This window comes from Vigna umbellata, chromosome 4 (genome assembly GCF_029865625.1).
Source record: "Vigna umbellata cultivar VRB3 chromosome 4, Vumbellata_1.0, whole genome shotgun sequence".
Lineage (NCBI taxonomy): Eukaryota > Viridiplantae > Streptophyta > Magnoliopsida > Fabales > Fabaceae > Vigna > Vigna umbellata.
This window is the reverse complement of record NC_142168.1, coordinates 24,473,462-24,487,548: the sequence shown is the minus strand read 5'-3', so window position 1 is coordinate 24,487,548 and position 14,087 is coordinate 24,473,462. Positions and strand designations below refer to the sequence as shown.

Here is a 14,087-nt window from a genome sequence, read left to right as displayed (position 1 = left end):
GAATGAGATTTCTTCAGAAATCTGAAAAGAGGGTGCATGCAGAGATGAAGTAGATTTTCTGAAAATGCAAGTTTTGCTTCCCTCGTCCAAACGAACGTCCACTCATCTGCCGACACCTGCATTCCACTATCTGATTTCCGGATCCTCTTCGCTTGACACCTGGCGTCCGTCATCTGAGTGTCGAGCCTCCCTTTTGACACGTGAACTCCACTAAAACGATACGTGCGTGGATTTTACTGGTTCTGACAAGTTTTGATTTTAAATGTTGTAAAATTATCTTAGTAATGTTTTAAAATTAAACATGTTTATTATTTTTAATTATTAATATTTATTATGACATTCATTGTAACATCTTGTTAAAATAATATAAACATTATTAAGGACTGTTACAATATCAATATAATAAATAATTTAACTTAAGGAATATATAATAGATATTTGTAGAGTTATCTCAAAACAATTATAAAACTACAAAGTCTAATATTATATATGACTTTAAAGTAAATAAAAGGGTTATTTACACAAGGTCTTTCAAATAAACTATACAAACTATATAATCTAATCAAACTATACATTAGCTCCATCACTTCTCAAGGCTTGCTCCATGGATATGTCTTTTCCCTCTACTCACACCAACAAAGTAGTCATTGCAAAAGAAACCAAACATACACAACAAAACAAACACACAAAAGGTAAGTTAATGTTAAAAGAAAAAATACATAATATCAGAATTCATCATACAATATATTTCATACAAAGTTAACAAACATCCTAAGCATACCATTAAATAAACATCCTAAGGATACCATGGACTTAGACCTGACCATCTGGATTAAAAGTATGAATGTCGAGCTATGGTAAGTCATGTTGTGGTGACCTTTACTTATCTATAGAGTAATTGTCAATGAGTTTCACTCTACCACACTTACAAGGTTACTAAAGATTTATCACAAAAACTACTAAGCTTCTAGGCCGCCTCCACTTCTTATGGCCTGCTCCATGATCACCTCATCACCCTCTGCTTACACTCACCAAATGATCATGGCCAGGACAATCACGTACAAGAACATACCAACAAGACATACAAAAAAACTAGTAAGCTAATGATACAAAACAAATCATATTATACTATAACATCTTACACATGAATCACATTTCATATAAAGCAATTCAAGCATCCTAAACATGTCAAGACCTAGATTGGACTATCCAAATTTAGTATAAATGTCGAGCTATGGCGGGTTGTGCATTTGTGGTGGTCGTTACTATTTTGCAAAGCCATTGTCAATGAGTTTCATCCTAATACATTCACAAGGTTAATATGTACCGTGTCTTAAGCCATACTGAAAGCACCAACATTAAGATCTCCTGCTACTCTCATCACATGTATCAAACCTTTCTACTTGAGAATGAATGATCATTAGAGTTTTAGGATACCCCCTAAGACTTAGCTCCCTACATTCATACCAACAACACTTTGATACAATAATTGAGAATCCTCTTTAGGACTCTTACACATCTCATTTCTCATTCCATTCAAACATGTATTCCAATCATTATCAAAAAACACACAACAAATCATTCTAACTCTTAAAATCATACACATAAAAGAAAGGATTCAAAAACACCTAAGCGAACAGACTATGCTTGCCCAACCAGAGGCAAAACAACAAGCCTCCTAAGCTAAGCGAGCTGGCTAGCTTAGCCTTGCAACTTTCTTCCAGAAACCCCAAATACTCACTCAACGAACTTCTCCACTCATCTAGTGGGCAAAACAACAAGCTCCCCAAGCAGAGCGAGCTGACTCGCTCAACCTTTGGACTTCACTTTCAAGACTCCCCTAAACTCGCCCATCGAGTCTACTTTGCTTGCCTAGCCTGACTACGTAATTCTACAACACCAAAACTGCATAATTAGCACCCCTAAACCACCATTGACCTATTATAATTATTTTTACCAACTTCTAATACTTCTAGATTGGATTATAAACTATTTTAGACCTAAAAAAAATTGTATAATGTATCTTAAACTAATAATCAATTGTTTACAACCAGATATCAACTCAAAAATAACTAAACTCTCAGATTAGAGACTAAAATTCAATTCTACAAGTTCTAGCTCATTTTTTTATCAACTTATGGCCTCTAATAAGTTAGAAATGACTTATCAATACTCTCCAAAACTTCCATTTTGATACAGAACTTTTAATTCAAAATTTCACTAGTTCAAACCCCCAAAAATACTCTTAAAACCAACTAAACCACCACCAAAAAGACTACTACCTCTTTTCTAAAACAATTTCAACCACTTAACAACTCTAACAACCCTCAAATCACATCCAAATAGATTCTAAGACTTCATTTCCTCTTTTTAACCCTCAACTCAAAAATCACACACCAAAATTCCTTATTTTGACCAATAACAATTACAACTCAACCTAGTTCAATTCTCTTCTACATTAAACCAAATTCAACACCACCAAACATCGCAACCACACAATTCATCATACAATTAGAGTTTCACACATAATCATTTAGCACCAACAATCATCATGTAATGAAATTCACATACTCAACAACAATTCACATTACTAGCATTTCAATCATAAACATCCAATATCTACAAACTATACATCATAAGCACTATCAATTCATACTTTATACAATTTACAAAGAACAAGAACTAGCTTTCCCTACCTTAAGAGAAATTACTATAGCTCTAAACATCTCACCAACCTTGCTTCTAACTCAAGGAATTCTTAAAACGCCTACAAAACATAGAAAAGAGATAAGAAAGAGTCTTAGAACCTATGATCAATAAGGAACTAGGAAAAGAGATCATAAAACACATGCGACAAGAGATCACTATGCATGATCTCAAGCTAAGAATGAAAAGGAAAAAAGAGTGGAAACTTATTTGTTCTATAACAAAATCTGATCGGATAGGAATGAAGATTACTCAGTGGTGATCTCCTAGGAACTTCCTGATCATCAAATAAATGATCAGGAAGTCAAATATCTTAGAAAGAAGTGAGAGAAAAGTAGGAGAAAGAGTTTTAGAAAGATTGTTTGTGTTTTAAGTAATGAGACGAGCTTAAAAAATTCTATTTATATTATTGAATTATTTTAAAGTTAAATATTCAATTTTATTATTTTAAAACAAATATCAATTTTAATATTCTAATTTTTAAGTTCTGTTAGAGAAGTTTAGCTTTTAACATAATTATTATAAATTCCTTAACATATTTCTAATCTCAGTAAGAAAAATTCTAATTAATTCGAAAAGTTTCCTAACACGATAATGTGAAAGATTTATTCTTCTAATATATGATGAAAAATAAAAAATAAAAAATATCAATTTTTTTGCATGATTAGAAAGAAATGCTTGTATTCTTTAAGAATGATTAGGTATTAATTGCTTTATATATCTCTTAAAAGAAATAACTAAACGAAATGTGATTAAGTGTAATTATCAGCGTCTTAATTATCTAACTAACTAATAATAGTACTAGATTGCCAACTTTATCTTAGTCTTCACAAAACCAAATTTGAAAAAAAATAAGCAAGATTATGACTTCCAACGAATCCCAATCAAATTTAACTAGAAATTATTTTTTCTTTTAAAAAAAAAATCATCTTCATCGTAACATTACTCATTCATGTTTAATTGATAATACTATGTCTTCCAATGAAATCTTCTTTTATGGTAAGTTGTTGAAAGATCTTTCAAAGGAGAATAAGACAGGAGTCAACTCACTTAGACTTGTTGATTTCAAAACTTTACTTCTAAATTAGATTTCTTTTTGCCTAACCTTAATGTTATTTATTTTTTCTCACTTCCACGTAACAAGTATTATCTGGAAGAATCTGAAAATCATACCAAAACTTATTCCAAGCAAAGCTTAAATTTAAATAAAAATAAGAGTATTTCTATTTCATAAAAAAAAACACAAAATAACTATGAAAACGTAAAAGTCAACTATAGATCAATTTTCATACAGTTTTATTTTTTATATAAACAGAATTTTCTCTTCAAATAAAGACTATATTTATATACAAGAAATTACTTATAGAATTAAAAAAAATGAAATTTTCTCTTGATAAGGCAAGCCAGCTATGCATAGTAATTTTACAACTCAACTCAGCGTTCGAATTCCGAAACTCTATAATATCTGTTTGATTTTTCTTTTTACACTTAACACTCTCAACTTTCTTTCCAACAATTTTCTCGCCGATTTACTTCCCGCCAAAACACACTGTATTCCCTTCGGCGCCGCTTCACCGATCCTCGCGCCTGTCCTCCGTGTCGGAACTCTCTCTGCCTCCTCATTTCCGTCAGTACGTGATTCAGTTTCACTCCACTCAACTTTTTCTTTGACTCCCTTGCAATTTATTTTCGTTCTCAGTATTCCATTTCTTGAATTTCCCGGAAAGATTCATTGTTTTGGTAGTCTTGAATGAACAATAGCCTTCAATTTGTGAACTAGTTTGGTAAATTTGTTAATGTGCTTTTGTAAGTAATGTCAGTGTGAAAGGTCGTCAATGCATGCGTTTGGTTAAGTTAAACGTTGGTTAGTTCTTGAGGTTGATGCTATTGGTTGTATCCTTCAATGAAGAGGAATCTCAGTCTAGGCCGTTTTGCTCTGTCCTTTATTTTATTTAGAAAAAGAAAAAGGCACAAGAAAAGAAACAGCGGGTCTTGCGGTGTTGATATAGGTTGTGGTTAGATTCAGTCTTTAATTTTTATATGGCATTTAGTTAGTGCAATCTTGTTCTTACTCTAGCATTGATCTATCAATTTGCAGGATTGTGTCATTTTTTTTGGGTAAACAATATGGGAAAAACCCAGCTTTGAATAATCAGAAGTGTTTTCTCTTTCTTTCCCTCTTAAAGCATGTTTGGCAACATTAAGTTTGTTATTAAAATTTCAATTTCATCAAATGAGCATTTTTTTCACGTTCTTTCCTCGTGATATCATGTTCAATCTATTTACATGTATTTCTTTATACTTTGTGCAGGTAGTAGTCTAGGGAAATTGTTTGATAAACATTTCAAGTGAATAGATTTCCACTTGCAAAACTTAAAGCTTCTAGCTCGGCCGATGTCATGAATACAGAAGAGAAAGATACGATTGGCGGAGAATCTTCCCTTCATTTTCCCACACCCGATGGCAACTCTGATCATTTGCTTCATTTACTCTATGCTTTAGATTCACAAGGTGTTAACAATTCTTTTTCAAGTTTGAGTGTTCATATCTTTGGAGGTTCCTTTTCAAGAGCATTTAGGTGATAATAGTTTTTATACATTGGATGTAAATGAATTAAAGCATGTAGTAATGATGTGATATGTATAGAAAGCTTGAAATAGAAAAATTAAAAGGAAACCAAATCGTGTGATATATATAGCATAGGTAATTTGGGCTTGTCATGACAGGCACATTTAATTTTGTAAAGCTACTTAGGTCCTAATTAGATAAACTTTTTCATTGTAGCTTATTGGAGAAAATAAGATAAAATCAATTAAGCTCACATAAACTAAAATCAACTTATGTACTCTACTTTAATAGAAACTCTTTTTATTTAGCTTGTCCTAATACTCAATCCATTTACCTTGTTATTTTCTTGTCCTATAAGTATGTATAGAGAAATTTATCCAAAAGAAAACTTTATTGGATATCACTTCTCACTCATTTGACATCATTTCCAGGTTGGCCTTTGCTCTCTCCTCTGAACGTTCAGTTGCATAAGTGTGACAAATGTACTCGAGAGTTTTGCTCCCCCATGAACTATAGAAGACATATTCGTGTAGATCATAGGAAGAAAAATCCTGATAAGGTATTTTTTTTAAGATCTAACAAATAATTATAACATATTAGTTCTCTGTGCACACATTTACCCTTATATATTTTCTTCTAGATATAAGCTTGTTTGTTTCTTTTCCTAAAGTTTTCCCATGCTGTTTACATATTTCAGGAATTTACAAAAAATAGGGATCTTTTAGAAGCATATTGGGATAAGGTGATATTTCATTATTGTGAATCAACATATATAAATAGGACAACTTGTTTTAATGTTTTTATTTTTATTCGTGGTTTGAATAGCTCTCTGCAGAAGAGGCAAAGGAAGTTATATCATTGGAAAATGTGGTGCTGGAGGTAAAATATTGTTGCTTCATATATAAGTTATTTATTTTAATGTTAAATTAAATCACCTTGCATGCATGTTGCCATAAATATACTATTTGTAGTTATGTCTGTTTGACTCACAACATCCCTCACCGTGGAATTCAAAATTTTTGATGCCTTGTTAATGTCAAATGTGATTAGGAGTTTTACAACTTCTTCATTCTTTTGTTTTGTGTAGAAATAATTTTTATTTTAAAAGAAATTTTATTACGTATAAAAAAGAAAAAAGTATATAAGGAGGGGGAGGATGATGAAAAGCTTAAATTGCAAGCCATGAGCAGAACACCTAAGAGAAGGCATATACATAGCTCAATTTTGTATGGAAACGGGGACTGATGAACTCCCTTAAATGATGCATATCCAGTTAGGGAAGCATATAACATGTAAAGTTCATAAAATTTGTGTCTTACTTTTTACCAAAAGCATTGTAGTGAATCACGTCTGCCTCTGGATAAGAAACTAGGAACGCAATGCTCCCCGTAACTTATAAAGGTTTTCCTGGGAAATTAGTCACTTTACACTGCCAGAATAAGTGACTTCCTGTCTCGGATCTAGGTCTGCATTTAACACATTCGAAGAGAGAATATAGCACCATTTGTGCAAAATGCTCGAAGCTGTTTTTATTAGTCCTGTATGCCCTACTGTCCAAAAAAGAGTTTTCCTTAAATAGATATCTTGAACCTGTTTTCTTTATTCTGAATTTTTAAAGAGGAGTAAGTTAGGATCAAAGCAAAACATATATGACTTCAGGCTCCAAATACCCCTTGCTTGTGTTAGCTGAAAGGGCCCTGTGTGTCCTAGGCAAGCTGGATAACTCATAAACTGCAGTATGCAGAGAGGCAAACATCCCACATGGTTTCTCATCTTTTCATCTCTTACTTTTTTTGCATGCTGCACATCCCTTATGGTTTCTCATCTCTTCATCTCTGATTGTTTTCACATATCCTATTTTTTATAAATTAACCTAAATATCTTGTTTTTCCTTATTGACAATGCTTTCTAGGAAGTTCCGGGTTCTTCAATTTTAAAATCATTGAAAACTCTTGTTCTAAACCAAAGGTTTTATTCATTTCCTCCGCATTATCTGATGGCTGGTACTGTCCTTTTGGTAAGCAGTTCTACAGTCGGACTTTCTAATTAGTTTTTCGTGGTAACTGTGGTTAAATTTGTATCTTTGGTATATTAATGCAATATACCTTAATTTTTTGCAGGATATTCTTCAAGCTAAATCTTCCAGCTTTCCTATATCTTCCCAAGTGTTGTTCAATATTCTTGATGAGGCCAGTGAAAAAACATTTTTATGCGGAACAGCGGAGTCAGTGCAAAGATATGTATTTGTTGGAGATGCGGGAAAGAATGGTCTTGAACTGAGAAACATAATTGCTTTCACAAGTTTCCTGCTAGAACAAAAATTGGTAAGTGTCTTAAATTTCAAAATTTGGTTATATAACTCCCCCTCCTCTTCATGCAGCATGCCTTTTGCATTTGGTTTCAAACTGTGTTTCCTTCAGCATCTAGGGCTGCAGAATAAACCAATGCAATTCAAATGTCTTTTCTCTTTTAATAATTGACTAATGAGGTTCAGCTTATGTCATTTTATAATATTTGAATTTGTTTATATACCTTGCATGTAAAATACATTATATGAAGCCATAATTGTATTTTATAACAAAAATAATATTCTCACTTTCCCAATTAGCTCTTTTTTTTTTCTGTCATGATGAAGTATGAGCTTTTGTTCACTAAGGTGAAGGCGTGGCTTACTGCCAAGGAAGCCGAAGCACTTAGGTGTCAGAAGCAATTGGTGGAGGAGGAAGAAGCTTCTCAGAAAAGGTACCTGGTAAAGAGCAGTACAATAGAAGTCTAGTGTTTATCTATAGAAATCATCTGATTTGAATGACATTTAGAATGAAGTCTGAACCCCAAAGCAGATCATAGCACTATTTGGGTTGATAGGCTCTTACATCAAGATATATATATATATATATATATATATATATATATATATATATATATATATATATATATACTCGATAAGCCAGCATGAATAACTATTTTAAGAAAGATAAGGACATCATCAACCAGCACTAAACTCTCATGCATAGTTTTAGTAAATTTGGTCAGTTCATCTGTGAACACTCGTGCATAATGCAATACTTTTTTTGCCGGTCCTACTAAGATTTTTTTGAGCACTTCTGGAATGTGCTTAAATTGATGTATGAACATATGATGCTTCTTCCATGATTTCATTTTTCTTATCATATATTTCATCGAAGTTTATATGATTTCAGCAACATGAAATTATATAAATAAAATCTACTACGTCATTTCAAGTTATTCTTTCTGCTTCTGTTCAGCAAAAATTACTGCTGAAATATAATCTTGAAAAATGGTCATGAAAAGGTAGTAGGACTAGCTATTTCATAACTAACTCTAGTTTTATAGACAAGCTGAGATTTTGGAGAGGAAACGCCAGAAGAAGCTTAGACAAAAAGAGCAGAAAGCTAGGGAACAAAGACACAAAGCTGAGGCAGAAATTAACGGCTATATTGAGAGTGCTGTAAAGGCTTTATCACTGACCGAAGCATCTTTAGAAACGCCCAATTTTGAAGCTCATAATCCGAATGCATTTTCAGACAACGTAGCTTCACCTGTACCTCCCCAATATATTGACACCAATAAGGAAATAAATGAGGATACTCGTTCGGAGTATGATACTATCGCTGATCAGAATCTTGAGAGATGGTCTGAAGCTGAGGACTTGCATACAGACCAGATTTCTCCTCTTCCAAACCTTGAAGTCAATCAGAAACATGAAGCTCATAATCCGAATGCATTTTCAGATAACGTAGCTTCACCTGTACCTCCCCAATGTATTGACACCAATAAGGAAATGAATGAGGATATTCGTTCAGAGTATGATACTATCGCTGATCAGAATCTTGAGAGATGGTCTGAAGCTGATGACTTGCATACAGACCAGATTTCTCCTCTTCCAAACCTTGAAGTCAATCAGAAACATGAAGCTCATAATCCGAATGCATTTTCAGATAACGTAGCTTCACCTGTACCTCCCCAATATATTGACACCAATAAGGAAATAAATGAGGATACTCGTTCAGAGTATGATACTATCGCTGGTCAGAATCTTGAGAGATGGTCTGAAGCTAATGACTTGCATACAGACCAGATTTCTCCTCTTCCAAACCTTGAAGTCAATCAGAAACATGAAGCCAACAATGATAACAAGGCATCAGCTATTGGTCGTGGTAGTGAAGTATGGAGTCCAAAGTCTGAAGAGGAAATTGACAAGGTGGTTTTAAAAACCACACAAGAGAAAAAACCGGACCAACTTAAGAACCAAATTTTGATAGGATCTATACCTGTTAATATTGACAATTGCAAACAATCAGAGGGTAATATGGTGGCTTCTCAAAAGGATTCTATGGTTGAGAATGTGGGTAAGGAGAATAGTTCTTGGGATAAGCCAATGAATACTGATCCTGTCAGCCAGCATGAAACTGAAGATCAAGTTCCAGTTCAAAGTGACGAGACAGAAGTAAGCATGGGTAGTACAGAGAGAACAGCGGATATTAGAAGATTCCAGTCCTTCATCCAGGAAGCAAAAGCTTTCCTTGCAAGAAGTAAGCTTTGTCACTATCCATTTGTCATGTTTTTTCCATTCAGTGTGGTGTGATCAAATGCTGGGTTGGGTCTTTAATCTATTTTCCCAAATCAAAAACTATTTTCATGCAGGATGGGAAGAAGCTCTGGCATCAGATCATGTGGTATTGCATATTAGCTCTGACTCGGAATCTTCATCGTCCGAAGAAACGCAGGATTCTATAGCAGATACCAAATTGCCAAACCCGGATTGATGAAGTCTGCAAAGGGAACCAAGATAAAGTATGTTCCCAAACGGAAAACAAATACTTGATGTGAAAGAATAAATTGGATTAGTTTAGTTGTACAGATATACAGAGTTTGATTTTGTTGCCAATTAGTTTGTTATCAGACGTCCAAGTTTTATCGGATGGTCTTCTGCCACAATGTTGAAAGCAGGTTTTGCCTGATTTCTTTTTTCTTCCGCCCTTTTCCTCCTAAAAGATTTCATATGGGATATATAGGCTACTTAGTTCTTTTTTTTTTCTTTTTTAGTTGTTATAGTTACCATTTTTTTTAATAAACTTCTTTTCTTTCCGTACATGTTTACTTTTACTTTTTGGATCCATTGTTGTCGTGATAATCAGGCTAAATAAGTTCTGACGACGTCACTAGCTGATGAAATATTTTTTTGAATCTGGATTACGATGGATGCCTATGCCTCAACCAGTAAAAATATTGTTATCATAAAATAAAAGTAACCATATAAAAAATGAATTAAAGTTAAAATAATTTAAAAAGTATCATAACATAAAATGCGTTTAATTTTAAGAAAAAAAGTGCAATTTTAATAAATGATAGGATTTAGAGAAAGCATTATCACATTTCACAGCTTAGAACTAACAAAACAGGTGTTTCAACTTGAGGCAGGAACCTGCCATTTGTCAACTAACTTCATCAAACTTTTCTTCCACTTTCCATATTTCTCGTACCTTTCTTTCCGATCGATAAATTCCCCGAACCCCATTTACTTTCTTTCTTTCTATGCATTTACGACCACAAAACGAAATCACAATTCAACAAAACCGATCAGTTTCTCCATAACAAAAAGCCGAGTTTTCGTTTTCGTCTGAAGACAACAAAAGAGAAACAAAGTCACCCAAACATCAGTCCTTCAATTCATTAAAAGGACATTCTCATTGCACAAACATGTCAGGGGGTGTTAGTTCAACTGCCTCTGACATCAACCTCCCAAAAGAAAAGGAAATTGATTACAAAGAAGAAGAAGACCTAGCACCCAAAACTTTTAACAAATCCACCCCACAAAACAAAGTGGGTTTTCTGTCATTCACTCAGCTCAATTCCCCTGCCGTGGTTATTATCTTGTCTGCCAGTGGCAATGTGAGCCATGAAGACTTTGCCTTTGTGTTCTTCTCCCTATTTTACATGTACTTCATAGCCAAGGTGGCTTTTCCCTCTCTTAACCCTTCAAAAGATCCTCAAGTTTTCAACTCCCAAAGCAAGCTCCTTCAACTTTATGCCCTCACAGGTGCCACCATTGGCCTTTTCACTCCAATAGCCAATATATTAGAGGGTGTTTTTGAGGGTGACAAAGAACGGATCAAAGCAGCAACACCCCATGTTTTTCTCTTGGCCAGCCAAGTTTTCATGGAAGGAGTGGCATCTTCACAAAAATTCTCTGCTCCAATTAGAGCCCTTGTTCCTGCCTTCTACAATTCAAGGAGGATTTTCAGCATTGTGGATTGGGTTAGGAGTGAGGTGTACAAGATGAATCAGGAGCACAGTGGATCTGCTTGGAGGGTTACTGTTGGGAGAGCACTTGCAATGACTAACATGGCTTTCTGGTCTTTCAATCTCTTTGGGTTCATGTTTCCATTCTATCTTCCAAAAGTTTTGAAGGCTTATTACTCACAGAACAATGAGAAAGATCAATGAAGAAAGATCAATGCATTTAGTTTTTTATGGTCTTGAACCACAATTTACCTGCTTTTGCTCTATAATTTTTACCACACTCAAAAATGTATCGGTAGACATATATTATCTAGGGTTAAATATGTTTTTAGTCCCTTAACTATCACGCAATTTTGGGTTTAGTCCATATTCGAAAGTTTTGTTCATTTTAGTCCTCGTAGTTTTGAAACTGTTATAAATAGTCCTTAATTTTGGATGATGATAGTTTTTGTTTGACGTGGCTTAAGGCCAACCCACGTCTGATGCCAGGTATGAGATTAAGTCATTGGCACGTGAGGTTTATGAAATGAGATTAGCAATTAGGGTTCATAACTTACTTTTTTTCAATTAGGGAAAACTAGGTTTACTCCAACCATTGTATTCCAACCATTGTACTCGAAACATTGTACTGGAGTCATTCTATCAAGGTGGACGTTGTGGTGTTTGTTGCTGTGGTCGTGAAAGAAATGTTGGGTGTGAAAGACAGGCAAAAACAATCAAGGTAAGTTATTGTTTTTGTTTTTCGCTTATGATTGGTCCAATTTGGGCGTAAAATATTGATGTCTGAATGTAGGTCTAGAAATGGTTTTCGACGTCTCTTTGCATCACATGGGCAACTTTGTTAATAATAAGGGGGTACAGTATGTTGGAGGAGAGATACACGTGATGAAAGGAGTTGATTCGGATCGTTGGTCGTATTTTGAAGCAGTTGGAATAGTTAAAGAATTTAAGTATGATGCAGACTTCAAGCTATGGTGGAAGGGGTCGAAACAAAAGCTCATGAATAATCTCAGAATACCGAGTGATGACAAGGAAGCACTGTACTTGGCTACCTATGCAGAGGAGAATAAGGAAGAGCTAGAAATCTATGTTCAACAGGTTCATAGTGAGGCACTGGAAGTTCAGTTTCTTACTTGTGATGAAGAGGCACATGAAGGACACGTAGAGGAGATGGAGGAAGTGGTTTCCAAAGTGGGTGACGAAGAGGTTAATTTACATCAGGAAGAAGTGCCTGAGATTGTAGAAGAGGGTGGAATGGGTCTAGAAGTGGGTGATGATGCTGAGGAATATCATTCAGAGGGTGAATGTGTTGAGCAACAAGGTTCACATGTTAATGTGCATGTAGAAAAGGTTGAAATGGGTGAGGAAGAGGAAGAGTGTGATTGTGGTGAGGAACAAGATTATCTTCATGAAGAAGAGGAAGGGGGGAATGTGGTTGAGGGGGAAGTAGAAGTTTCAGCTGCAACATGGCTGGATGACAATGAAGAGGAAATAATAGCAAATGATGATGATGGGTTTGGTGTTAAGAATGATAGGGTGGACCAAGTTCGTAGAAACATTAATCCAGTTTTGGATAGGTGGAATATAATGAAAGAAAAGAAGAAACGTGTGAGTAGAAGAGGCAATGTTGGGGAAGGTTCATTTATAATGAATGAAGAAGTTGGAGAGCATGACATCAATGAAGAATACAATAGTGATGAATTGGATTCAGATGTAGAAAGTGATGAGGATGTGAGGTTCAAAAGGGGCAAGTTTCAAAAGTATAGACAAGATGATATGAACAAGAACTTCAAATTCGAATTGGAATGGAGTTTTGTTCATTAAAATAGTTTAAAAATGCACTAATGGAGCATAGTGTATTAAATGGAAAAAAGTTGAAGTTTGTGAAGAATGATCTGAATAGAGTAAGGGTAGTTTGCAAAAACAATTGTGGCTTTCTTATTATGGCTAGCAAGGTTGGAGGGAAGGAAACATTTAGGGTCAAAACCCTGGTTGGACAACACAGATGTGGACGGGATTTTGGAAACAAAAGTGAAAATGTAAACTGGATTGCACAAGTATTAGTAGACAGGTTTGTAAATATGGGTAACATGACAGTCAACCAAATCATTGATGACATTAAGAAGTAGTTCAGTATTGGAATAAGTGCTTGGAAAGCTGGAAAGGCCAAGCAAATTGCTTTGGATTCTTTGGTTGGTGATGGAGAACGACAATATAGTCGTCTATATGATTATGTGGGTGAATTGCTAAGAATGAAGTCTGGGACCTTTAAAATTAAAGTCAATCAACCCCAACCAAGTTTGCCACCAAGGTTTGGGTCATTTTATATGTATTTAGATGGCTGTAAGCAAGGCTTCTTAGGAAGTTGCAAAGACCCCAATGACCCCAATGACATTTGTTGGTCAGTTGTTGGTGGCAGTGGCCAGAGACCCTAATGACCAATATTTCCCACTAGCTTTTGCTGTGGTTTAAAATGAACGTAAAGAAAGCTGGAGATGGTTTTTGACACTACTTCTGGATGACATTGGTGGCACTGATTGTCAATGTTG

At 34.7% G+C, this 14,087-nt stretch overlaps 1 protein-coding gene and 1 pseudogene across 2 annotated transcripts; both read left to right on the top strand.

The window, feature by feature from the left end:
* Positions 1-4,161: 4,161 nt before the first annotated feature.
* LOC124831644 (uncharacterized) lies at positions 4,162-10,263 on the top strand (annotated as a pseudogene). The gene is made up of 10 exons (XR_015785635.1): positions 4,162-4,337; positions 5,018-5,217; positions 5,706-5,833; positions 5,972-6,016; positions 6,100-6,153; positions 7,187-7,291; positions 7,395-7,598; positions 7,931-8,016; positions 8,629-9,827; positions 9,940-10,263. The product of XR_015785635.1 is annotated as an uncharacterized LOC124831644 (transcript).
* Positions 10,264-10,785: 522 nt separating this feature from the next.
* On the top strand, positions 10,786-11,794 carry LOC124831645 (uncharacterized). The gene has a single exon (XM_047305704.2). It carries the CDS (start codon positions 10,996-10,998, stop codon positions 11,740-11,742), a length of 747 nt encoding a protein of 248 aa, XP_047161660.2. The 5' UTR covers positions 10,786-10,995; the 3' UTR covers positions 11,743-11,794.
* Positions 11,795-14,087: the final 2,293 nt, after the last annotated feature.

Bases quoted from the DNA above. Each gene is read 5' to 3' on its own strand.
- LOC124831645 (XM_047305704.2), top strand. From the start codon at position 10,996: ATGTCAGGGGGTGTTAGTTCAACTGCCTCTGACATCAACCTCCCAAAA.